The 26,597-nt window shown below is 37.3% G+C and overlaps 3 protein-coding genes across 3 annotated transcripts in view; 2 read left to right on the forward strand and 1 right to left on the reverse strand.

Annotated features, from left to right (window-relative positions):
* The window catches only part of LOC133331861 (WD repeat-containing protein 26 homolog), a 155,103-nt gene that overhangs the window by 64,970 nt on the left and 63,536 nt on the right, over positions 1 to 26,597 (forward strand). The window lies entirely within an intron of this gene.
* Positions 11,194 to 25,979, forward strand: LOC133331860 (uncharacterized). The gene is given in 7 exon segments (XM_061540243.1): positions 11,194 to 11,358; positions 15,829 to 15,916; positions 19,145 to 19,230; positions 20,824 to 20,931; positions 23,701 to 23,760; positions 24,993 to 25,133; positions 25,495 to 25,979. Coding segments are annotated over 7 exon segments (1,020 nt in total). The 5' UTR covers positions 11,194 to 11,253; the 3' UTR covers positions 25,927 to 25,979.
* On the reverse strand, positions 23,865 to 24,649 carry LOC133331869 (uncharacterized). Its single transcript, XM_061540258.1, has 3 exons — positions 24,410 to 24,649; positions 24,148 to 24,321; positions 23,865 to 24,095 (listed from the first exon to the last, which is right to left on the reverse strand). The coding sequence occupies exons 1-3, from the start codon at positions 24,647 to 24,649 to the stop codon at positions 23,865 to 23,867; spliced, it is 645 nt and encodes a 214-aa protein (XP_061396242.1).

The following is a 26,597-nucleotide window of genomic DNA, read 5'->3' on the forward strand; positions in this document are numbered from 1 at the left end:
ATCAAGTTCTCACAGTTTAACCATTTCATTTTCTGTTGTAAAAAATAGTTCTGTTTTTAGGAACTTTTTTTTAATTGAAGCTAATTTTCTTTCATTTTATTTTGATCCGATGATAGCTGGGGGAGTCATTGTAACTCTCATATTCACAGTTTGCCCCAAATGCAGTAACTATTGGACAGGTAGACGTTTAATTACGTAAAGCCTATAACGGCCCAACGTGCAGTCCAACTGCCAGTTGTGCGAAATAGAAGGAACGTAAAAATACTTGTCGAAAATCATAGGTGATTGATGAGAGCGGTTGTTCTCTTAACGTTCATTCGGACTCTCTTCGGTTTGTTCACGTTTTGTCTCTCAGTCGGTCTTGCAAAATGGTTTACTTTTTTCCATACTTGTAGCAACTCGTATTAAATGTCCTTTCACTTGTGTCGCAGAGCGTAGTCAACAACAGCGTTTGCTTAGAGCAACACATTTTTCGAAAACTCGGAGTGAATCGGTTTGATAAGAACACGTGAACACGCACACACATACATAGTTCTGGCGTGTTGTATTCGGTGCGAATGTGTAAGTTCAAGTTCAGCAGAATAGGATACAAAGATTTATATCGGGAATTGTTCTATTTGTCTTTTTGATAAGAATGGCCGATGCAAACGTGGAAAGCAAATATATTAATCGACAAGAAATACGAGAGTGGGACAAGACAATTAACGTAGCATGTAAATAATTAACTCACGTGTAAGTGGTGGCATTGAAACTGAACAAAACGATAGCTAGACCGCTTGTATTTTAGCTATATTATTTGTCATGGCACCCCGTTTGTCAAGACATTGAACTGCCGCTGATTTATCAGCTCTGTACGAGCCACATTTAATAAACATGTTCCCACCAAACCATAACAACCGCACCGGTCACTATAACTGCAGTGAGGGACCCTTATTCCACTCATCATTCCTTGCTGAAGCAGTTGATATTATTTAGGCTTTTGCACTCCAGTTTCGATTTTTAATGTCAATATTTAGTATAATATAGGCTAGCCATTTAGTTGGCGTAATTCAATCCCTTTGGATATAGCATTTGCTATTCACAACACTTCTATTCACACGCAGTCGTGTTCACGGTGAAAAAATCATTTGCACACATGCACACACTCGTACACAACGGCAAACATGTAATCAATCATAGTTGTCACATCGGCCTCATTAAACATTAAGGTCGCTATGATGGAGCGGTAATGAATTGTTTTTTTTTACGGTTCCAGCTTAATTTCATTAGACCGCGAAAGTTCTCATCGCGAATTGGTGGCGACGGATATTAACTCCCAATCATTATTGGATCAGTGCCGTTAGCAGCCAAGTAGTTATTCAAAGTCCTGGCAGATGATTAAAATGTGATTAGCTGGTAAAGGATGCACCAACGCCGGTCCAGAGTTTTCTGGCATGCTGCATTTAGTCGTAGTTCCTTTCCATTAGCATCTGAAAGGATATGATGATTTCAGAGCCATCCCTCAACTTTTGTGCAAGTGTCCTGTATCCTCTTGCTTTCGACTTTTTGGTCTCCTTTTGATGGCAAGTGCAGCAAGGAAATATCATTGGACAAAGTTGACAATCCCCAGAAGTGTTGGACCGCACTACAGAGTTTGAAATAAAATTTTTTCTTTTTTCTTCATGATTGCTGCTTTCTAGAGTACTGTGGTCCCAACATAACCACGAGGAACAAAATGTTTCTTTAAGCGAACTGCATGTTTTTTCTGACAACTTGCGACAAACGATTCCCCGGCAAACTGGAATATGATGAAATTGCAGGTGCTGGTCTACATTGTATTCAAATTGCCAATGCCTTTGACATACGAAGAGCATTAGCATAGATTCATGATTTTATGAAGGTATGTACCACAATATGAATGTGGTGTGTACACCACTCATTAAATCAGACTAAATATAAAGAAATAAATACGGTGGGTTTCCGTATCCTTTTCGTTGCTACCAATTCGTAGTCGAATCTATTGAGAAGTTTGTGGCAATACAAATAAAATACCGATAAAAATGAGATTATGCCGTCAGCCATCTATTGACCGCTAGTTCATGCAACATGTTTCCATTCAACAAGCCAATTGATGGGTGGATGGAGTCTCACATATTTGACTATAAACGCCGGTAATAACGCTCTCTGAATGCAATGCGTGAGGGAAGCGAAACTCGTCAGAATCGGGAAATAATAACGTCGCCAAATACCAAAAATTTTGTTATAACTGACCATTTGGTATTGATGTATATACATATATAAAATAGTGATTGGGTTTACCACAATGCTGTAGTTTTCTGTCGAATTGCTTGACGGCGCATAACATTAAGGTAGTATGTCCTATTGAACGTAAAATTTCCTTCATAGTTTGCCGTACGTTACGTGTTTTTCCGCAATCTTCTCGGTCTTCTCCGTAACAGGATATACCACAATTGAACTTGTGTTCTCCTGATAGTAAATACACTTGTATTTTCTATTTTTCAAAAATCTTAATACAGTTTCTTTGATACATTTTTTTTTGTTTTCGAATTGTGAAAAATCGCAAAACCAAAATACGACCAACATTTTATCTGTCCAAACATATACACTGGTGCCCAAAACTTAAGCAACTGAAATTGCAAAGATAATAAATGTCGTGTTGGGGTTTTTAAGATTTAAATCGGGCACTTTATTTACTTTTAGAAACAACAAAAGCGTTTGGACAAAACTAAAGCAACTCTACAAACATATTAGTTGTGTAATTTTAGTTGTACAGTTTCCATCATAAGTACTACGTTTTGGTTTCTACACATATTTTGAGTTTTGTAGATCATTTTTAAAAGGATTTTATTAAAATAGCACATGTCTGTTTACGATTTTCACTTCCTGTCAACAGGATATAAAAATGACTAGTAAGTCTGGGTTTACACTTGCCACTTATTTAAGCAACTCTGCTGCTCGACAGGTAATCACGGAGGAATGTTGCCAAAGAACATCAGTTCATACCCATCAACAAATTGTCAGAGAGTAAAAATACAACGGGTTTAGTGCGAAGGTTATCGTTGAATATAAGCTCGTGAACAGACCACTTTTGTTTCTGAAAAGAATCAGAAAGCCAGGTCGGTTTTCGCAAAAGCATATATTAATTGTAATATTGAGAAATATTATGTCCTAGAAAGTTTAATGTTAAATGCTCAAACACTAAAAAATCTACCGTGAGAACGCCAAAAAATGAAAGGCTCAAGTCAAAAATGATTTTATGGTGTTCGGTAGTAATGGTTCGGATTATTTATACAAATGACTTGACAATAACCTCAAAATCAGGGTATTATAAGGGTCACCACAATTATTAAATCTTTAACCTAAAGTCAATTTGTTGGAGTATCATTACCATCATCAAAAAAGATCATTCTGGACCGAATATTTGACTACAACATTTATTCGCAAATGATAATTGATACGATATTGGTATGTATCAATTGCGACGTAGTAAAGACATTCGCATGAATTGCACGGTGAATATTTATTGTTGGGAAGTGATTTTGCTTTTCCGTCGGTACACAGGGGTTTGGGCGTTATTTCATAAAAACTGAGTTGAATCCTACCGCGATAAGTATGAAAGTTCATTTAATAATTACAACTTAAATATATTTTTTTAGTCGGTAAGAAATGAAGTTGTCCGCCTGTTTTCTCCCAATAATTTATTTTCGTTACAGCCGAATGTCTTCGTCGAGACTGTGTAGTTGTAAATGATTTAACGTTTTGTTTATTTCCTTTCGCCATCCATTCGCCATTGTAGTCCCCACTGCCGGGGGATTTGTGGGACGTTCGTTTACAAACATTTGAATGTATCTTTTTGTCTTGTTCAATTGTTTAATGTGGCATAGCAGTCTGGAAGTCAGTCGTGTCAGCCAGATACTCTCTATGCGGCGGCACGAAAATGTTGCCCTGTGTGTATGTGTGGTCGTAGTAATTTGCTCGGCTTCAATCAGAAAATAAAGTTTTTTCACGATGTTTTTGATTTGGCAAGTTCCCTCACCTAGTTTCGAGAAGGACTCTTGCGGTAAGGACCATAATGACTACTGCGTACATATACGACCAGCAGACTGCCTGCCTGCCTAAATGACTGGCGGATCTATTCATTGATTGAATATTTTTTTATTTTTGTGGGCTTTTAATAAAATATGCAAATTTATTGTTCACTAAATGGGTCTAAGATGAGAACGGTGATGCAGATTGTCATCCCATCCATTCAGTGTACCGTTTAGTCGGTGAGTCAATTGTTGAGGGAAAAGCAGGTCATGAAATTCATATCATCTGAATGTTATGGCCGTCGTAAACCCACAAACAATCAAACGGAAGCGAAATGTTTATGTAAATTTATTTTTAACGTTATTGTGCACCGTTTTATTCGGAAAAGGTGAATGTGATTTACATAGTTATCCTTGTTGCTGCTGCCATTGTTTTCGGCTTAATTACTGCTAAATATTCCGTTTGAAAAATGTAAATGTCTTCCTCTTTACCCCGATAATCTAAATGTTAGCCCTGATGTGGCCGTTGCCACATGCATCAAAAAGGTGGGTGTAACGAGATGTGTTTGCCACTGCTACTATTGCAGAAGGGCAGATATTGCCGCTTCAAGGACAAATATAAAAAAATGACCACCTGGCACGGGCCTATACCCCACCACGCTCTACGTTAGTTTTCGCAGAAGTTAGCATTAGAATAAGTTTAAATCGACAACAAAGTTTCCCCCAGGAAGTCTTGTGAACCCAGCAAAAACAATAACTGGTACAAAACAGATGTTGCTATCGTATGATGTCGATGCAATTGTTGTTGTTGCTTGGCAAGAGATTAAAAATTGATTTATAAACTTTATACCATTGATACTTCAACTAAGAACAGGTATGGCATGTCGAAGACTATGACATATTCGACATACGTCGAAAAGTCTCATTGAATGATTGTCGACAAGAGTGGTAAGGATGGTTGTCGGACGATGACGAATAAGCCATAATTTATCTGAGACCGAGGAGCATTGCGTATTTTCTGTTCAGTTGGTGGCCAAAGGTTGCCTTAAAGTATTGCACTATGGAAAATTTGTTGGAGACCATCCCTGGTCGTGCACAACAGTGTGCACGATCGTATATTCTATTCGATTAAACTTTCGTTCAAGTGTCGATTTAGTTGTTATCCGCTTGTTTATTACTTCGACATGACAATCTGGAGAAGTTTTGCTGGTCATTTGGTGTGTTTTCATTTAATTAGATTAGTTGGATTGCAGTGAAAGAGCAAACGAAAAACGGCAGCTGCTTGAAATGAATCTATCACGAATCGCTCGGACACACGAACTCACATACCAGTTTTGAATTGTGACTTTTGGTGGAACAAACAACAGCGAACATTTATGATGGCCGCGCTAACAAAGTTGTTAACTTAAAAGGAAGAAATTGCAATCGAATAACCGGACGTTTAGTTTCCAAGTGATATCCGAACAGAAACAGGAAAGAGTCACGTTGACATGCTGAAGTTTATGTTAATATCTGTAGGGAAGACGTGTTCGCCTTAGTATCTGTGCTCTTCATTGCTTGTCTGCTAGTTGTGCTTGGCTTTAAGCATCGACATTTTATACGTGGCGAAGTCTTAGTTTGAAGTTTAAATTGCAAATTTCTTCCTTTTGCACTTGAAATGTAGACATCCTCAGCCTTAATGTCGGCGAGCATGGAATCCCAAGATGTTCCGTTGCCGCGGTAAAGGAATTTGTGTGAAAGCCTTTAACTACAAAATCTAGTTTTTATGATTGTTGTTGCTATTCGGGATTTAATCATAAGGCCGCCCAAAGGCATCGCGCATACATGCTGCAAGTGATGATGGTGATGATTGTCACGGTGCTACAGGAAATTCAACAAATTTAAATTTTCCAAATGTTCAGCACAATCTGTGAAAGCGAATACTTGTTTACTGTAAGTATGTGTGAGTGTGTGTGTGTATTTCGCGTGTTATTCTATCCCCATATAAGTTCACATTCACACATACTTATAAACACTCGGCATATCCTTCATACATTTACCCCCACACACGAGGCATTTAAATAACAGAGATTTGCTTAAGGCGATACCGGTTTGAAGGAAGAGGAAAGGCGCTCGCAAATACAAATACCAACACCATTTAAATTCTACACTCATGCTTGGTTCTTTAGGTAATTGAGAAAATTCTGCTTTTATGATTTCAGGTGTCGGCATTATCACCAATCAGGCAGTTAAAGGCCTTTACAATCCAGCCCGTAATAAATTAACATCTATTGGAATTGCATTTATGGACCATACTGTCAACGTTGTGCTACATTATTAAAAAAAGTTAAGACTTGGTCTATTTTGAAAATAGATTGTTTTCTTCTGGAACATTGTAATATATTCTTTAAATTTTCCGTTGACAACTTAAGTAGAGGCAAAGAAGCGCCACGGGTACATATATATTTTTTACAATGTCTCAACAAAATATTTAAAAATCGTGGAACAAACATTCACTTGTCATTGTCCATTGAAACGAACTATAAGCGGCGACGAAATAACCAGCCTGCCTATCGATGTGTAGGGATCAAAACATCTTGTGGGCCTAACCGTGAAAATTAAACTCGAATTATTTGACATTTTATATGTTTAGCTTAGCATGTGAGTGAATCCACTGTAGGAAGTATTCTTCGTTCACATATTTGTTGAGGAAAAACAAGTCCTGCCCATCGAAACACCTACCGTAGCAGTGAAAACGACAGCTAATGTTTATTTGCAATTTTAAAGCACTGAAGGAATCCCCACACCGTTTCACTTTAAATCTGTGTCAAAGCTCGACCACAGATGTATTCGAATTGGTTATTTGCTCTGCAGCTCTACTCCTGAATGTCTGCAGGGCATATGTTTCGGCAATAAATTATAAAATATTTTTTCATTGCTTCAGGCTTCGGGCGTCGTTTGGGGCAGACTTCGCAATCCGCTTATCGGCAATAGGATGAAGGTGCGTCTAAGTAATAGGATTTTAATGTTATATTTGTTCTGTTGTTGATGTCGCCCCAAAGTTTCTGACGTTTCTTTTTTTGTTTTGGTTTGGTAAAAAAGGTACAGGAAAACAAAGAACAAAAACAACGAAGGATCATAACACATTTAATATCATCATATTTCATATTATTCCTGAATTGCGGATTCAACGAACCATTAACCAGCATCTAGCGTATTTAGGACTGGACAACAAGTTTCAAAGCTGTCCCTCAACTTCGATATGCCCGCAGGCAAGGCCTCACACCCACTCGGAAAGGATTTCAATGAAATTTGAGGGAACATTCAAGTCTGTGTTGCCTTCGCAGCGTCGTCGTCTGTCAGCGTGTGTATGCGTACATACCTCAGAGTAAATAAAGACAAAGTAAATAAAGACACGAGGTCATAACATAAATTCCAGTCCACGAAATTGAAGTCGTTGGTGAGCAATTACAACTTCACTAAACAACCAGGGAGTGAGAGAGATAACAATTTCACTTAAAGCCAACGACTAACTCCTCTGAATTCGTTACACTGGCCAATTCGTACACACGAGTTTATCGACAAATTTCAAATTGTGTCGTCTTTCGATATCTGAACAAGGCAGCGGAGGGGCAACTGAAGTCAATCTAAATATTATCTAATTAATAGAAGGCATTTGCTACGCGATATATGCAATTCTTCTTAAATCTTTAGATGGGCAAGCGCCCATTCAGCAGCCGCCGCGTCCGAGGAGAGCAGGCCATATCCCGTGATTGTCGGTGATTATGAGAGTATTTCTGTTGGAAAATATTTATGTTTCCGAGTGTGTGATGGCATCGAGCAGATAACATTGCAAATGTTTGTGGCTTTAGCTTATTACGGCTATTGTTTTGGCTTACTTATCCAGAATGTTTCTTCTGTGGCATGAGTGCGTGTGTGTTGTGGTTGAAAGTAAATACGGCAAGATTGTGGCCATAATTGCCACAGAAGGAAAGTCATTTTGTTTATGTGAGCCGTATGAGAACAATAGCAATAAGAAAAATACAAATATATATATATATATATATATATACAGAGACTAAAAGACAACAGTAATAATATTAAACATGGACAAAAGACAGAATTGAACGTCGTCTCCCCCACACCATCGCTCAGAATGCCCTGAAAAGATTTGCGACAGCCCTTTCAAGCTGGAACACTCAGCAAATAAGTGAGGACTTTGATGTTGGCAAGTTGAAGTTGTGAAGTGAAGCAAACAAAACGAAACATTTGAAACTGATAAACATCCGGGTCGAACGCGCAAAAGTTCATCCCCAACTTTTGTTCAACTTGGAACAAAAGTGTTAGCTTCAATGATTTATTTGCTGCATATACAACATTCGAAATAAATAAAGTCGAAGAAGTGTGAGTTAGTATGATGTGAAAGCCGGCAATAACAAAACGTAGTCCTGCAAAAGAAAAATATAAATTTAATTTTTGAACGACATTTTAGAATCACATTAACATCGAATATCGGTAAGTCCGTCTTTCTATGAATTCATGGTATGTGTCAATATACACAAAAGAGCATATACTTATCATTTGAGCTTTGAATTAAAATTATACTATTTGCATAGTTCAGCTGGTTGCAAAAAAAGCCTGCAAACATCTAAACATTGACAACAATATCTAAAAAATATATATGGAAGCTGAGGGATTTCGGGTTTTCCCAGACATTTTATACTATGATGCGTTTATTGTTTTTCAGTTGAATTAAAACCGTTGAAATAAAAATAAAATTAAATAAAAATATTTTAATAAAATGAGAAAATTGTTAACGAGCTGAAAATTATTTATGAACAGCGAGTTGTTCTGACGTGCCACAAGTGTAGACAAAATATTAACTCGGTACACATGTTTTCAAAAATCGTTGTGCAGTTATCAGTGTCAATATTTTGATCAATAAAATATAGTTTTATTTATTCTGCAGTTTCCACAAATTCTTAATCCCGGACATTTGTTGTCTCGCTTATGAGGACATTTGTTGACTCGCTTATGTTGACTCGCTGATATGACCAACAAACTCTTATTTAACCCGTTTCAATACATGAACGTACATACAACTCCATATAATGGCAATCGCCATATTCTTATGCGGTCACACAACTATTCTCTTTGTTGGTCAAGTGGATGGCTTATAAAATGTCTTTGATCTGACTGACCGCAAAATATGGCCCTAAGCTTCAAACCAACTATTTTGTTGTTTTTGATTTGGAAATCAACAACTTTACCAATCGGACTTCATATAGCCCAGAACGAAATAAAAAGGGCAACATTCCTGAAATATGAGTTAACTTTGCCATTATGTAAAATTCGCCCCGAGCTCTAGTCGGACAGTGAGTGAGTTGGCGTGGGGTAAACTTTTATCAAAAGCCAAATTGCTGAAATATTAAAACAGTCTTTGAATAAAATTAAACTTTGTTCCGCAGGCAGACCCATCGCAATGGTTGTTGTTCTTGTTGTTGTCGTCGAGGTTTTATGTGTCGTCCGTTGTTGAGGTGTTAACTCCTTCCCAGAGCTTTACATGTTTAAATGTCTTTAAAGCTGTGGCTGTCATTTAGGTCTTTGTGTTCTCAGGCAAACATTGCAACACCTTAAAGTGCTCGGGTTTCGTTTTTGCTGCCATCACTGCCGACCAGCGTTCTATGTTCCTCTATTGTTTTTTACTGTTTTTTCCTTTCTTCTTTTTTGTGTGGCCCAATGTGGGCCAGCTTGCCTGTAATTTCAGTCGTCTGCTGATGTACGACTAACAAAAGAAGGAAGCTAAACATTTGTTGTGGCACCACTTTGTGTCGACATGTTAACTTCTGTGCAATTGTTGATTCCTTGTACAGCTGTATTGTTAGTATAGCTGTTGCTACTTCGTTTGTCGTTTTGTTAAATTATCTGCAATAAAAGCAATGACCACAAATTATAGTCATTATTGTCGTTGACAACTCCATTCGCACAGCTTGTATAGGCTGACACACTCGCACACAAACGCATGTCCACGTTCCCCTGTGTATACTGTATTAAAGCTTTTTTCCACATTTATTTGTATCGTCTGTAATAAGGAGAAAAATATCTCTATTGACGTCTGCTCGCCATAAATGATGGTGTCATCGATTTTCCTATTGCCCAGACAAAAACAGCAACGACGACAATACTGTGGCTGACTGGGGTACACATCTGGGCGTATGAATGCTACAGTATTGCTTTCCAAGTCAAATAAATCATACGTTCGGGAAACATGCTCTGCAATCACTTCTAGTTGGTTATGGGCAAAATATGTATTAAAGAGTGAGTGTGTGGGTGAGTGTTGTCTGTGCCGCTTATGCAATTTGTCGGCTATTCTTTCTTTGTGACCTTCAATTATAGAATACGAAACGGAGAAATGTAGAATATCTGGAATAAAAATAATCCTCATGAAGCAATGGGAGAATTTAATTAACAAATATTTAATGTAGTCATAATAATGAGTATGTATTGAATTACTGAGTCCAGGAGAAATCATACTCGACTTCCGTTTGGCCTCAACACATTGGCTGAATTGTCTATATCGGCCAAAGTTCACGTGCAGTACTTATGATAGTCGTATGCGGTATTGATGGCAGTACCGTAGTTCTCTACTCGCTATTATGGATGGAAGGCGCACATTGGACCTATTATCTTGTCCATAGTTTGTCACTCAACTCTAAATGGCATGTTGGTGTCTTCGTTTTTGTAACCAGCTATTGCTTTTCATATGCCAACATATGGATTGGCTTGTGATTGATTTGGGTTGATTTACATGAATGTAAATTAAACGTTAGAATCCAATATTTTCTGATTGATTTATTTTTTCGGTTCGTTTTTTGTTTCTATTTGCAGTCATCGCGCTTGTTTAATTAACTTGGAAGCCAACAAACAGACACCAGTATCAAAGGATTTGTACAGCAGGACACAAAGAGTAGGAAAAACGAGAGTGGAAACTGTCGTCGCTAGTTTGTCATGGTGGCCGCTTAAGTTGGTTGTAGTAACATGGGTATCCACACGTACACACTTCCACTTCCCATGTGCGTTTGTGTAAAGTTGTGACTTACTGAGGCATACGAGTCATGTTGAAGTGTTGCGTCAATCATTCGTCCCTGGATTCCGACCTCTTTGGCAGCGATACTCCACAAAAATGAAAACAAAGCATACGAGCTGTGTAACTGCTGCGGCCGTTGCTGCTGGTGCCGGTGAAAAAATGAAATCCGTGATTTTGTATCCCTACGGGCCGTTGACAGCCACCGGATGCTGTCGTATGTTGCATGCCAAAAATTTGGCCATAGCAAGCGCCATTTACACAATCGTAAGTATACAATTTTTTGTGTGCGTTGTCCGGTAGTAACTTGATCAGAGTACACTTGGCTCGCCATAAGCGACAACGAACTGTGCATAAGAACCAAATATCAGAGCAAACCCATTGCAACATTCATTGTCGTGTTGAAAGCACGAAAGATATAGAACAAATATAAGTGTTGTTCACAGCATATTTGTTCGTGATCACTCAGGGCACCAATTCAATTCCTTTGCAATCATCTTGCTTTTGGATAAAAAAATGCAATTTTCCCGAAACACCCCACCCATCCGGGAAATATCTCCCCCATCAGCCTGTCTGCCACCAGCCAGTCGTGAAAACGGACCTGCTCATCGTTGTGCATACTTGCACATTTTCGCAATAGATGACTGACTGTCTTTCTTGTAAATTCACTCATAATTTATGTTGATTACGAGAACGTGCCTAGAATTTGCTAGTGGCGCTGGAAATGTGTTGGCAAATTCTAATAAACAACATCTTTATAACTTCATTAATGTGTTTTATTGGTGAGTGGTAAATTGCTCTCTGTATGCAGCCCGCCACCCTCCAAGGCCAGGCAAGGTGCGGCACCAACAGCAATTAGTGGCAACTCAAGCATCATACAATGCCTATTTGGCCGTGCTTGGTTTTGTCGAATGCATAATGGCACATAATGTGTGTCAGAGCCTCTGTCTCCAACCCCACTTTACTGGCGTCATGGCTCATTGTATGGGGCGTTGGACGCGTTAGACTATTATGGCGCCCAAACATAATGTCGAATACATGATGTTAGGTTCGTTCTAATCCACATGCATGCCAGCAAGGAGGTCTGTCTCCCAACCCGACTCTCATCACCAACTAAATAATTTGTTGTCATCCATTGTTTTTATGTTTCAAAATTATCCGATAATGGCTTTAAAATGTTCATTGGGAATGTTTAATGAGTAAGCGTGATGGTGTGGCATTATATTACCGTTGGTCCAACGTAAGGACTTACTGTTCACCATGCCACTGACAACAAGAATCGGTACAACATCATCCATTCCCTGTAGTTTAATCATTTAAATATTATTAAAATAGATTGTTATTTAAGTTGACTTAAGCGTTGATTGATCGATAGATGCAGACATTCGTTTCCACATTTTCCGAGCAACTCCCGCAAGCAACTTGTGTGGGTTCGCTTTAAAATTTTGAATTTAAATTTACAAATTCAAAAGTCAGATGTCTGCATAAACACGATATAATGTGAGTGCCTGCGTGTGTGTGTGTGAGAATACTATAATCAGGCCAATTGAATGGATGATGTCACTCTTGAAATACGTGCCACTTGAATAACAAAAACAAGCATTGCTACTCAAGGAAATCGTGGCAGGAGTGAGCAAGTGGCAGCAGTCAGAATTTATGAAATACAAAAGTGAAACAAAACGTCGCTGAGACTATAAAAACACACATCTTCATTAAATATAAAAGACGATGAAAAAATGACCATCATCATTGATACGTGGCTTAATCGTTAAATATAAATATATTAGAGTTACTTTTCGCGAAATATTAAAATATAGGAGTCTACATACTTTTTTTATTATATTTAGGACATATGTCCACATAAAACTTAATTTAAAGCATTTAAATGCGATAAATCAAATGGTATCAAAATCACACAAGCCTGTATTGGGGGTTGAAAATCACAGCAACGACAAAACAGGATATTGAGAAAATATTTGTTGTTTTTGTTCGAAGAAATATTTGTTTTCTTTTCGATCCATCAAGAACCATGTAATCACAATTAAATTCGAGACTTTGGCAGGCGCGTATCCCCCGTTCTTGTAGGTGGATTTTCAGTCACAAATCAAGGGAAACCCTACAAAACTTGTTGGCCTCAACCTGTTTTCATCCATTTTTTTATATTAAAATAGACACAGCTTCATCCTTTCTATTGCTTAGTATAGTCTTTCTATTTCACGACATCAGCTATAGACTTTTCATTTAAATTACAAGCTTGTATATCCAAATGCTTTGTGTTTAATGTATAGTGTAACTTCGGATAATGTGGACCACCATTTTCTTTTTTTTTTGATATTGTGGGCGTACCAACGGTAAAAATTAAAACAAATTGTTTTCACGACATAGTAGATTTGTCGTCTAAATATATTTCAGGTCAAACATTATATATATTTGACTATAAAAATTTTATTGCACTATATTATAACTCATAACTGCAAATAAAAACAACTTGGCGGGTAATGTGGACCAGTATGTGGACCAATAAGCTAAAAGGTGGGTTGTGGATTGGTTGGGATAAATTTCAATGTATTGCAATCTTGTGTAACAAATAATGCAAAAATATATGGGTATGAACCCCGTATATTTTTTGGAATAGTCCTAGCTTCAATATCCAACCGAAGCAGCTGTAATTTCGCAATATCGAGTTTTCAGAGTTTTCCTCATAGAAATGTTTTTAATATGGGGCCTTGTTCGGAACTTGTCCCCATGAAAATGTCTCGTTTTTTATAGTGATCCACAATACCCGATTTTGCATTTTTTTATTTAAAAATATTTTTTGGCTTAAAAAATAAATAAAAATTAAAACTAACCGATTGTAATTACAGTTAATCCTACACTTTTATTGAAAAAAATAAAGTTCTATATAACTTCTTTATAATTGAGAAAAACGAATTGTTAGACTCTTATGATAAAAAACTTTTCAAATCACAGATTTCAACAAAATTTTCAACATTGCAATTATGTACTAAAAAGCATGTTAGACGTTTGTTTTTACCAATTAGAAAAACATATATCAAAGCGACATTGACATATTTTAAGCATTTTCTTAGATATGGGGGTGGTCCACATTAGACGCATAGTCCATAGTCTACATCACAAATTGTCCATAAACTCCCAAATAATATGGTTCCAGCCTATCCATTCCTTAATATTCCGAACGGAATAGTTCTTTAAAACATTTCACAACTCATTGCGCATACTATAATCCGGATTGTGAACATTCAAAATTTTCTATAAGTTCTTTTTATTAAAATTGTAGCATGACCCGAAAATAGATTTATAATAATGATCATTAAATATTTTTCTTATCGGTGCAGTGTTTTTGCACGACGCCTTAGTGAAAATTGTTCCCATTATATTTAAAGTTCATATCTCTACCAATGAATAAATTTATTTTTTAATAAAAAATAAAACTTTAAATAGTTTTAGTCTAATAAAAATGACCAATACTGATTGGGATATGTAATCAATTGTGTGGTTATCTCGAGTTTATATTTATATCCATATACTATACAAAATACCAGCTAGCTTTCATTCATTCGCGTCTAGTCTATACGAGCGTTTAAACAATAATACCTTTGATTAATCCCAAAAAATGTTGTTGTAATGATTACAATTCATATGTACATGCTATATAGATAGACACACGTGGAAGCTGGAACATAAAAAGTGATTCAAATTGATTTAAAATCAATTAAAAACTCCGTCATTATTAAATGACGGGTAGCAAGAACATGCCAGTGACGCCGTTGGGAACTGGTGCTCCTGTAGATGTCATGTAAAATGCATATTTCATCTACCAGTCTGGATTTAATCCTCCACATCACGTTTGCCACCAACTGTTTATATCGATGCATGCCCGTATATGTGTGCATATGTAAATATGTAATTCCTATATATGTATGTATGTAGTATGTCAAAGGGTGTAAATGTAATTAGTTTCAATATTTAATTCTAAATATAAATCCCATAACCTTCAACAATATGTAATTTTTTTCAATCCAATTTTGCGAGCTATTATTTCCGTTACAAACACCACGAATAGAATGAAAAAGGCTTTAAAATATGTCTGTATGACTCGAATCAACACGTTGTATTGGAACGGCTTTGCAAGCGTTGAGAAGACATTTAATTTCTGCCAAATATGATGACATGACGATGTGGTGTTCTTTAAAGAGTTGACACATTTATCATCTCGACAAATATACATATATACACTTAATCAACTCCTTCATACAGGACATACTATGGACACTTTAGGTTGATAAGATATGTTGCATCATTTATTTTGCTGTCCAACTACGTAAAGTATCGTTCGTTGTTGTATTTTTAATACATGGATATTTATCAATGTATTCTTCTGCATAAAATAGCAATAAATTCAATTCGCTCGCTGCTTACATAGCTTCATATATCGAAAATATAGTGTTAGCATTCATATTCCCTGTCCGTCGGTAAACGACAGACATCTTTGGCGAAATTCTACTGCCCAAAAGCTACAGCTGTTGGCTGTATACGAACACATAATTAATGATAGCCGCCATTGCCGCACGGGCAGGATAAGCTGATAGTAATTCGTTGATGAACAGCTCTCGGTTCTTCTTTTAACACTTCCTTACAGACACTCATATACATATGTGTATGTTTGTATACACGAGCACGTGATTAAATTTAATATGTATGTTTGTCTCTTTGCAGAATATATCACTACTGATAGTCCTGATATACTCATGGCGAATCAACATCAACATAAACAAGTCCGGAGATTTGGAGGACGTCTACTATGGTAAGTTAATCATTATACCATAAACACCCACATAAACACATCTGTCTATATGTAAACTATTGAAATCTTGCTATACACACAAATGCATACCACTCGATGATTGCCATAGGCTGGCATGGGAAAAAACTGGACTTCCAAAAACACGAAATTTGGCAAAAAATGTTTTTGAAAATATAGCGGATTTACTTGCGTTTTCTGTGTATCATTTCCGCTTCAATAAATGACCTCATACGGATTTTGATCTTTTTCGAAAAGAGAACTTTAAAAACTTCAGCGAAAGAGAGATGTACGCAAAAATCCAAAAATAGATTCTGCTGGCACATCCATGGTTCTTAATGGACCACATTGAAATCGGTATAGATCGATTTATTTTTTTAGGGTGCACACCGAAATTGGATGCGCGTTAATGGCATATGGAGTTTTCGGAAATTATTCGCGTTTTACGATTTTTTGGGTACTTCAATGTAACGTGTGGCACATCTTAGCCGTCAAATGAAATTTCGCAAAATATATATGGATTGGAAGATAATCTTCAGTACTTCCTGGAAACCGCATGCGCATCAAATGATTATGAGAATTACGCGATTTACACGCAATTTAAAATGTATATTTCATAATATTATTTTATTTAAAGATTTATTCCTATTTGTAGAATTCTAAGACTTATCGGAAGGGTCTTGATATAATCCGCAAGGCGTATACTTATACACAAAAAGTGATTATTATTATATAGGTCAATTTTTCGGCGAAAATAGCAGAATAACTCCAACATTTTTGTTCTGAAATTTCTTGTATACAATTAAAAAAAAAATATGATGACATTATTTTTTCGAACCAAAAACAAATATTTTTCCTCAATATCTTGTTTTGTTTTCGCTTTGATTTAGAAACCGCTACACGAACATGTGTGATTATGATATCGTTTGATTCATCATGGTGTTTAGATTATGTAGATATTTTTAAATTAATTTTTATGTGTGTGTATGTCATTAATATATTGAAAATATTGATGTAATCAGCTATATATTTTTTTATTTTTCTCTTATTTCGCGAATATGTGCACCTTTATCGTTATTATTATAATATATTCATATTCTTATTTTACGGATGAAGATATATATCAACGTTTTTGGTCAATATAATAAACGGCGTAATTTTAAGATTTTTTTCTTATGCCCAAAATTAAAACCTCGATAATTTTTGCGCGCATCAACCAAAAATTTGATCGCGAACGGTTTCGGAGTCAGAACATTTTTCTCTATATGTGTAACAAAAATCATTGATGTGCCATAAAAACAAAAAAGCTGATTTTTTGAAAATGGAATATTAAAAAATTGGCAATATTGCCCATATACACTTAATCAACTCCTTCATACAGGACATACTATGGACACTTTAGGTTGATAAGATATGTTGCATCATTTATTTTGCTGTCCAACTACGTAAAGTATCGTTCGTTGTTGTATTTTTAATACATGGATATTTATCAATGTATTCTTCTGCATAAAATAGCAATAAATTCAATTCGCTCGCTGCTTACATAGCTTCATATATCGAAAATATAGTGTTAGCATTCATATTCCCTGTCCGTCGGTAAACGACAGACATCTTTGGCGAAATTCTACTGCCCAAAAGCTACAGCTGTTGGCTGTATACGAACACATAATTAATGATAGCCGCCATTGCCGCACGGGCAGGATAAGCTGATAGTAATTCGTTGATGAACAGCTCTCGGTTCTTCTTTTAACACTTCCTTACAGACACTCATATACATATGTGTATGTTTGTATACACGAGCACGTGATTAAATGCCCAATGTATGTATGTTTGTCTCTTTGCAGAATATATCACTACTGATAGTCCTGATATACTCATGGCGAATCAACATCAACATAAACAAGTCCGGAGATTTGGAGGACGTCTACTATGGTAAGTTAATCATTATACGATAAACACCCACATAAACACATCTGTCTATATGTAAACTATTGAAATCTTGCTATACACACAAATGCATACCACTCGATGATTGCCATAGGCTGGCATGGATTGAAAAATCTCCTTGAGCACCACAAAGTGCGGGTAAACGTATAATTGACAATACTGGGAAATTCAAAAGTGCGTATGCGTGTTGCCTGTATCTCTCTATTGGTATCTCCAATTAATGTGACTATGAAGTGGTTAACGAGATTGGGCAAAGATGGTATTGGCAAAACCTTCGTATGTCCGTCTTCTTGTTTCGCTTTTGTTGAATACACATGATAACCACTGAATGTCCTTCGAATGTCAACAAATATATACACATGAGCTACATTTTGTCTACGCTCGCCTAAGCGTCATCGGCATTGCCTATGCAAATCCACTAAACAATAAAATGTGGCAACAAGCAAATGATGCCGCCGATGATGATCATCATTATTATGATGCCTGAATGCATCAATTCCCTGTTGCAATCGAATGACATGCCAATATTGAGTTGGCATCCATGTCATGAGAGCGTTGCTGACAAAATCGATGTGACCGCAAATATACCAATCATGCTGGTGCACTCTCAATGACACATCTGACATTGGCTGACTTGTAGTTTTTTTGAACTTCGACATATTCACAAGTGGTGTAGAATATATGAGGGTGGTCTGCTGAGGTTTTTTGACAGTACTCCCCAATTCTTGATCTCTGCTCAATAACATTTCTGAGGATGCGACAATTGGATGTGGATAGAATGTGTAATTAGCAAAAACCGCCTTTGTTACGACCATATACAGTGCGGATAATTGAGCCAATAAACATTTTGAATAAACAAGTACATTAAATTGTTTAATCCATATTTGCGCTATTACATCAGTAGAATTTCAGATTAAAGGTCCAACTTGAAACACTAAATATTGGCCGATAATCTTCAAAAAATTCGGAATGTTCGGGATGTGTCACAATTCTGGCATCTAGAGTGACACCAGAAACAAATTAAAATAAAGCTGTTGTTCCATTCGATCTCTTAAATATATATATATATATATATATTAATCACGTATTATTGGAGTCGTTAGAAATTACTTCGAAATGTCAACGGACCATGTACTAGAAGTTCATGAATACACTGTTTCAGTGGGCAAAATTATGAATTTATTCGTCCCCATTTATTAACATCACACCCATACATATATGTATATATATATAGTTACAAGGACACACTTATTTCCACCCATCCTTCATCTTGTATATTTTCAGGTGTTCAAATTGCCTATTTTGCCATAATTGGAACGCAAATGTCAATGATTGTCCTAAGCGTGATGCTACTTTTCGGAATCCTAAAGGTAATTTTACGCAAATTCTATTTCAAAATAACAGATTTTAATCAAGCTCCGTCCACCACCACCACGAAACCAAATTACGGGCAAAAAGTATTAGGGTAGGTATGCTCATCCCATGCCGTGCCAGATTCAATTCCGCGTAGCTTACGTCGTGTCAAGAGTTCGAATGTACGAAATGTGAATGAATGTCGAAGTGAACTAACTACATTGTTTTTGTACTTCATGTTGTTTTGGTAACTTGCCATTTTCCGATAAAATTCCGTCGAGTGTTGCAGATAACAACTGTATTAGAACAACAAAAACAACAAAATGTAAGAATAAAAAACGAAAACACAAAATTGATGAAAAAATATCATCATGAACATGTGTTGACAGTGTTGTTTTATGACACAATACAAGCTCACATTGGCACACTGACACAGACACATACACACGCACGCATAGCGACAACCGGATATGAACTTGGAACAGCGGTGTGTGGGTGAGCAAGGGCAATGTAAGAAGATGTTTTTCGTTCAAAATCTCTATAAAAAATTTGGTTTATTACAAAGGAACGACCAAACGACCGACCGACCGAACAACCGACCCGCAACAGTCGCAGAAACGAGAATTCCCATAAAATAAAATTGTATTTCATTTTGTAGATATTAAAGTATTACTCACACACAAACATACATATAGCCATATAGTATATGCAAGTGTGCATGAATGGATGAACATTTCCGAGTTCTTCTTGTAGCACTTAAAGCATGGTCGGAATGAATATGGTATGCTGCGGTGAATAGGTAGCTGAGCAGCTTCGAAGTACGGGGATATCGGAGAGCGGCTTTCTGACGAACAAACGAAACGACAAATCTACATGGATGTGCTTATGTATTTGCGCTCATGCATACTCATCTCTGGAGAGCTCTTGTGCACTGAACACATACACATATACAGAGCCAACTGTCATCTGCCCGAAACGTATCCCGTAAACAAAGCACACACACACACGCACACGAACTCGTACGGACGCAACATGCTCGAACAATGAGTGTTTAATGGTATCACATTTCGCATTTCTCAATTTGCTGGATTCCATTTTTTGCGAAAGGGTCTGATTGAGGCACATGTACATACAAATGTATATGTGTACATGGATATCATTTTGCTGTTCAATTCATATGTATAAATTAATTCATTTATTTTGTTATTATTCTTTACAACTTGAAAGCCCGCATTAGCGCCAATCAAACGCGTATATAAATGTGGTTCAGCGTATTCATCATTAACGAGATATTTTCCAACTAATCTCCGCCAGCGGAGATACAGATAGGAGCAATCGAAATAATGCGTGAATAATGTGGACCTCAAATCTAAAGGTTTCATTAGAGACGCTTGACATTTTCAAAATAAATGAAATTGCCAAAATGAAACCACAGTTGTATACCAACGATAGGGACACATCAGAAATGACGACTCCAAGTCATGGGCTCATTCAATGTTTCGTTGATGATTGTTTTCGGAGTTCGTTGTTTTGCTAATTATAATAATCATAATAACTCAAGTCAACATTTATAAATATAATCGTTTTCTTTTGCACTGTCTTCCCATCAGGAAAATCCTGGCTTAATAGTTCCATGGATTATTGGCTACATAACTTTTATGGCATTGGAAGCTGTGGCTATGGTGTATTCGAACGTACTGCGGGATCATGTCAATAAGGTAAGTTTTTCATTTATTTCTTTTAGTTTATATTAAACAATCTCTGAAGTAAAATGTAACAAAGATGATGCACTGAGCTGAAAAAGATCGCGGTATGGTCGTCGATTAAAATACACCCGACCATTTAGGAATCCTTTCATTATTGGCAGCAACCATGAATTATCATAAACAAATTCTGTACTCGATCTACAAACTGCACTGGTGTAATCGAACCCTTTCTAAAGAAAGGTGAAGGCAACTCATTTCGAAAATCTGTCCTACAAAACTTTGTTCAGGAATTGATAAACAAAGATCAAAAGCTTGCGTTCTGGTCTACCCAAGGCATTCATTGGTCAATCATTTCAATAAGAATAACCAAATATCCACAAGTGCAATCAGGGTAGACTTTGAATCCACATTTTACAATATATATATATATATGTATACATATCGATTTACATATACATATATACAAAACAAGTCAAGCCAAATTGTCCCATATGTATAGATAAGATTATTTTGTTTGTTTAGGACTGGCGATTGGAAATGGAGAATGTGCAAAGGGACATTTTATAATCTTGTCAATGTATGCTATCGATTGACAAAAAAAAACGGACATGAGGGATTCTTTAAAAACGGAATGAAAATTCTTATAATATGTCGTCGTCGAATGTGGAACTTTGTGACTGAGTTAGACATTGTGATTTCAATAAAATACATGGATCTCGATAGGCAATACCGCCATTCAAAGATTGTGTTTCCACCAACAACGACAACAGCAGTAATAACAATATCAATAGTCGTATTAAGGATGATTTTTGCCTTTTCCACGTATGTCTGAGACCCAGCGATGACAGCCCACTATCGTCCATTACCTTTTTCGTTTGCCATTTTCTTGTTAACGACGTGTGAAGAATGTTCGGACCTCTAGTTGTTTTTCTGGGCACGTTCCTATTTTGTCGCTAGCGTCCGTTATTTGGAATGCTGAACACAAGGCGATAATAAGTCGTCTTGTCTGTAGTTTCCTTTGATGGAGACATCAGCATCAAGAGTTTATCGTTATTCAAATAAAAGTGGGAGTAAATACAATGTGCAAAGGCCCAAGGCTTGCACAGTGTTCACTGATACTGGTCGACGACATAAACAAACATCCAATATGTTTCTCATTATTATGGAGAAGCAATACACATCTGTTATTCGAAGCTATTTGTAGATGCAAAAAAAAAAAATAGAAATTTGTTTGGCCACATTTGTTGCCCTGTTAAATGGCAATGAAGTCAATTATATTGCAGACCTCAATTTTAAAACATTTTGCAGTGAGATCCAGTGAAGGAAACTCATTTCGAACATCTGTCCTACAAAACTTTGTTTCGGAATTGATAAACAATGATAAACGTCAGACGAACTAAGGCACCCAGACAGCCAGCCTGCCAGTTCACCAACAAAAAATGGCATGGGCCGTGCAAAGACAAACAATGGCAACAACAAGTCGAAGACGAGAAGAGCCTGTATTCAAATATTATTGTTAGTTGTTAATTGTGTCGCAGTACGACAGCTGAGGACCAATGTTCCTCTTGTTTTCATTCTAATTTGTTAGTTTTGTTTTTTTTTTTTCAATCTCCTTTGATATCTCTTCGACCTGAGATGCTTATGATAATGATTGGAGAATTTCAAGGGAAATTTGCATTCCACTTTACCACAAAAATAAAAACTTTTGCCTAAACACAAACACTAACAGTTACAGGAACTATGAACCACCAATGATGTCAACATATATGACAGTTGAAGGCAGTATTGGCGATTTGCTTTTTTATTTATTTGTTCTGCTTTGAAGACATCTTCGTTTATGTATGCTTGTCTTCAGTAAATTATAATGGACTGTTGATCCATAGCGAGGCCTATATCAATGGTATCAGACAACAAACGTAACCGGACTATTCAAGGAACGATTTATTTCGCTAATAGCAATTGACATCACAGCACATTGTCAATGGCGAGTGAGTGGAAGGTTTATAACATGAAATTTATCATCCGCCCACTCCAGCCAGCGAGGGAAGCGAGGCAGCTGAACAATGGATTGCCACAGAATCTGTGTTGTAATTGTGACAATACCGCAATTCACTCCCCCGGCTGTAAGGCCGTCTTAGTGAATCTATTTGGCGATTGTATATTAGGGTTAGTGGTTCCCAATTCCCCCTGACAATCAATCGCTATTTCATTGAACTGAAATTCCTGGAAACAGTTCGAGGGGTTCGGTGGGAAATCGTCCATGTGGACTCACTGCAGGTAGGGGTTTACCAGCAAAGAATTCATTATGGTAATGATTTACCTTCATTTATGGCATAGCCTATTGAAAATGCTACTGGAGGGGTCAGAGTTGTCATTGGAGTTGAAAGAAATCCAATTCTAATATCAGGAAGTATGTCGGTATATCAACCATTTAGGTTACGGCGGAACTGAAAGTCATCCGTGTTGCACACTTCGGCAACTTTTAGCTCAACTCTATAGGAACGTAAGTTTGTAGTCAAGCTTGTTGTGGTGCATTTTATTTGAATTTCTCCTTGTTGGAGTGGTGACTGGTTTGATTCAGAGGACGTTGAAAGCAGGATATTCTTTTTGCAGAGAATTGGATAGCCTGCTTGCTGCCACCCAATGTCAGTGTATTTGATGTTCGAGTGTGTGTCTATATGTATATGCTTTTTAAGTTATACAATAATAATAACTTTTCTATATCCTTCTCTTTCCTCCCACTTTTCACCTGACTTTTTCAACCTGTGTCCTACATTTTAGCAATTTGATGCGATGTGCAAAGCGGAAGTGGCTTTTTTTATAGCCCGTGCTTTCATAAACGTAAGTAACAAATAGAAACGAACTGCATGCTTGTTGTTGTTTCCTTTTTATTTTGCTTTCATTGACTTGCCGTCAGTGGTTGCGGCATCTATCCTTGAGTCATTTTACCACCATAAACGCACTTCATCTAAATCATGGGTATGGATAGCCTTCTGGAAAATATTTCGAACGCAGCATACAAGCCAATAGTTGGCGATAGGCAGGGCCAATGCAAGGACACTATCGAAATCAATGCGATTAAATCCCATTAAAAGTTCAATTAAGCACGTAAGTGTTTCGCAGGCCAACGATAGAAAGCTTGTGGTCAGCCAAGGTGTCATGTGACTCGGAGAGACCTGGAAGTATTACAAATTAGATGATACTCAAACTGATTTCTTGAAATCTTACGCTGACCACTGCATAAGAAAGCACTAGCCAACAATTGAACATGACAAACGATCCCAACAAACGACATCTCCTCAACAGGGTTTGCGGAAGGACGTGGTATTTCCGTATACGCCACAATGATAGCGGCTTTCCCCCAGAGAGTGCCAGTGTCACAAATTCAAACAGACTATAAACCTATACATATATGTATATATATATATGTGTGTGTGTATGTGTGTTGGTATATTTGAAACACAACTTGTTGTGGAAATTCAACACTTACCGATCCCAAAATGCTGATGAGAAGCACAAGCCAATAGACTAGAGGGAACCATGGTATTTGGCACCAGACCTCCTCATTGAGATATAAATTTATCGCATTCCAACGGGATTTAGGAGAGAATGTCCATATGGAGTAAAAACCGCATTCTTCGTCCTTGTCGCCTTGTCCACCTATTGCCAAGTCCACACGGTGTCTTAGAAAGTAGCACAAGTTGTGATTGAAATGGGAAATTTTATACATTTATGGAGACCAAAAAATTGATAATTAAGAATGTTGAGACATCGCCTGTTAAGACCCGAAACAAACAAAATCGCACGAACATGGTGCGTTTGATGAGTGTGTTTTGTCAAACATCGCTTTTCATTGCCATCAGTGTAAATGCGTATAAGATTTAATTTTTAGTGCGGACGGACTGATATACGTGGCTAGTAGTTTACACCTGCATTTCGCTTCACACACACACATTTCACAACATGCACTTACTCAGCCTTCATTATAATTATAGCATTCTGTTCTTATAACATATTTTATATCTATCTAAATTTGACTAATTTTGCAAATGCCATACTGTGGCGTATTTTAGGTCCTGTCTATGTGGGGCGTCCTACGATTTTATAATCTAGTTCGCTGTGGAATTACTTGGAAAGGTCCCGAGGTAATTACAATAGCAAATGTGTGACACAATGCAACAAGATGTTCACCCAGACCCATACCGAATGCACAGGTATCAGAATATTGTTGCATTGTGTAATCCACCTAGTGTCCAATTGGCAATCCAGCTTTTGAGGCTGCAGTTTATCTGCAATGAAAATATAATTGTTTTTGGTGGATATTTGGCAGTCCCAAAAAAGTTTCATTATTTTCATTGGGTAAATTGTGACCTTTTGAGCTTAAGGCAATTATCTACGAGGACACACACAGTGATTAAAAGGTAGACCATCATATGATTGATAATAACCGTTATTTTCCGAAACCATATACAGGCTACGACCGCTTTAAGAACGCCAGCAATTGTTGACCGCTCAAGGAGGACTCAGTGCGAATGTTATCAACAGCAGTGCCATTGTCAGCATTACCACCACCAGCACCCCAGGAGACTTCATAGCAACAGCGGAACTCATAAAGCTTCCCGTGGAGGATGCTGTGCCTTCTTCGACCTTGATTACGATTATGACGATTACGACGATGATGAATTGTACGAGTATGAAGACGGCGATGATTATGAATGCGACGAGACCGATGGTGTGGACTACTACGATGAAGAAGGAGAAAGTAGTGACTGTTCTATGTTGGGTGCCTCGCCTAGTCACAAGCGTATCGAGCACAAATACCGGCAGCGCAACAACAATATTCGATCTGTGTTGATTAGCAAACGACACAACAAATACAAAATCTCCCATCCCGAAACACGTCTGGAAGTCATAAACGAGTCTGAGCGTAGTGCCGGCAGTGGAAGTGATGAAATCGATTCGCTACTCGTGGCCTATGATAGCACTTCGTCGTTGGCGTCCGTTTGACATTGGCCCGGTTGCATTGGAGATGCAGGAGGCATGTCTAGTACTGGCCCAAATGGACGAACGGGCGACCAGAAATCAGACGTTGGTGCAAATCAATGTCAGTGCCGACGTCCATACCGACGCTTGTACTGCGGTGTAAATTTTTTGCTTATGGTCATACTTGTTTCAATAGAAATCTACGCCCAGCTTGTCGTTTTTCTTTAAGGCCCCCGGAATGAGATTCGTATTCTCAATAGCAGTCCAATGATACGAGTCACAACTTGTAGTGTGGCCGACATGGCAGTCTTGTCATTTGTACCAGAATATATTTGTATCAGCGACACTCGTACCATCTGGGTTACTGTAAAGAATGAATGCACACGTCCTCCATGATTTGCGTCCCAACCACCATCTGTGGGTGTTTTTTTTTTTTTTTGTTTTCCGTTGACACTATTATCAGATATCAGCTATAAAAATAAAACCAACTCCAATTTGCCCCCAGCAGCGCCTACAGTTGTAAACCTGTTTAAACACACTCTGTCGCTGTTTATTTGGCCCAGAAGGCAGTGAAGCGAAACAATGACCCCTAAAATTATCCAGCGATGATAAAACGCCAACCATGCACTCACATTTATCAGCTGTAATTAATTAAGATTATGTATGTATGTGTATAGTGTATACTTTTAGTACCT

Source organism: Musca vetustissima, unplaced genomic scaffold, assembly GCF_032173495.1.
Source record: "Musca vetustissima isolate MV318-11 ecotype Yass unplaced genomic scaffold, APGP_CSIRO_Mvet_v1 utg24363, whole genome shotgun sequence".
Classification (NCBI taxonomy): Eukaryota; Metazoa; Arthropoda; class Insecta; order Diptera; family Muscidae; genus Musca; species Musca vetustissima.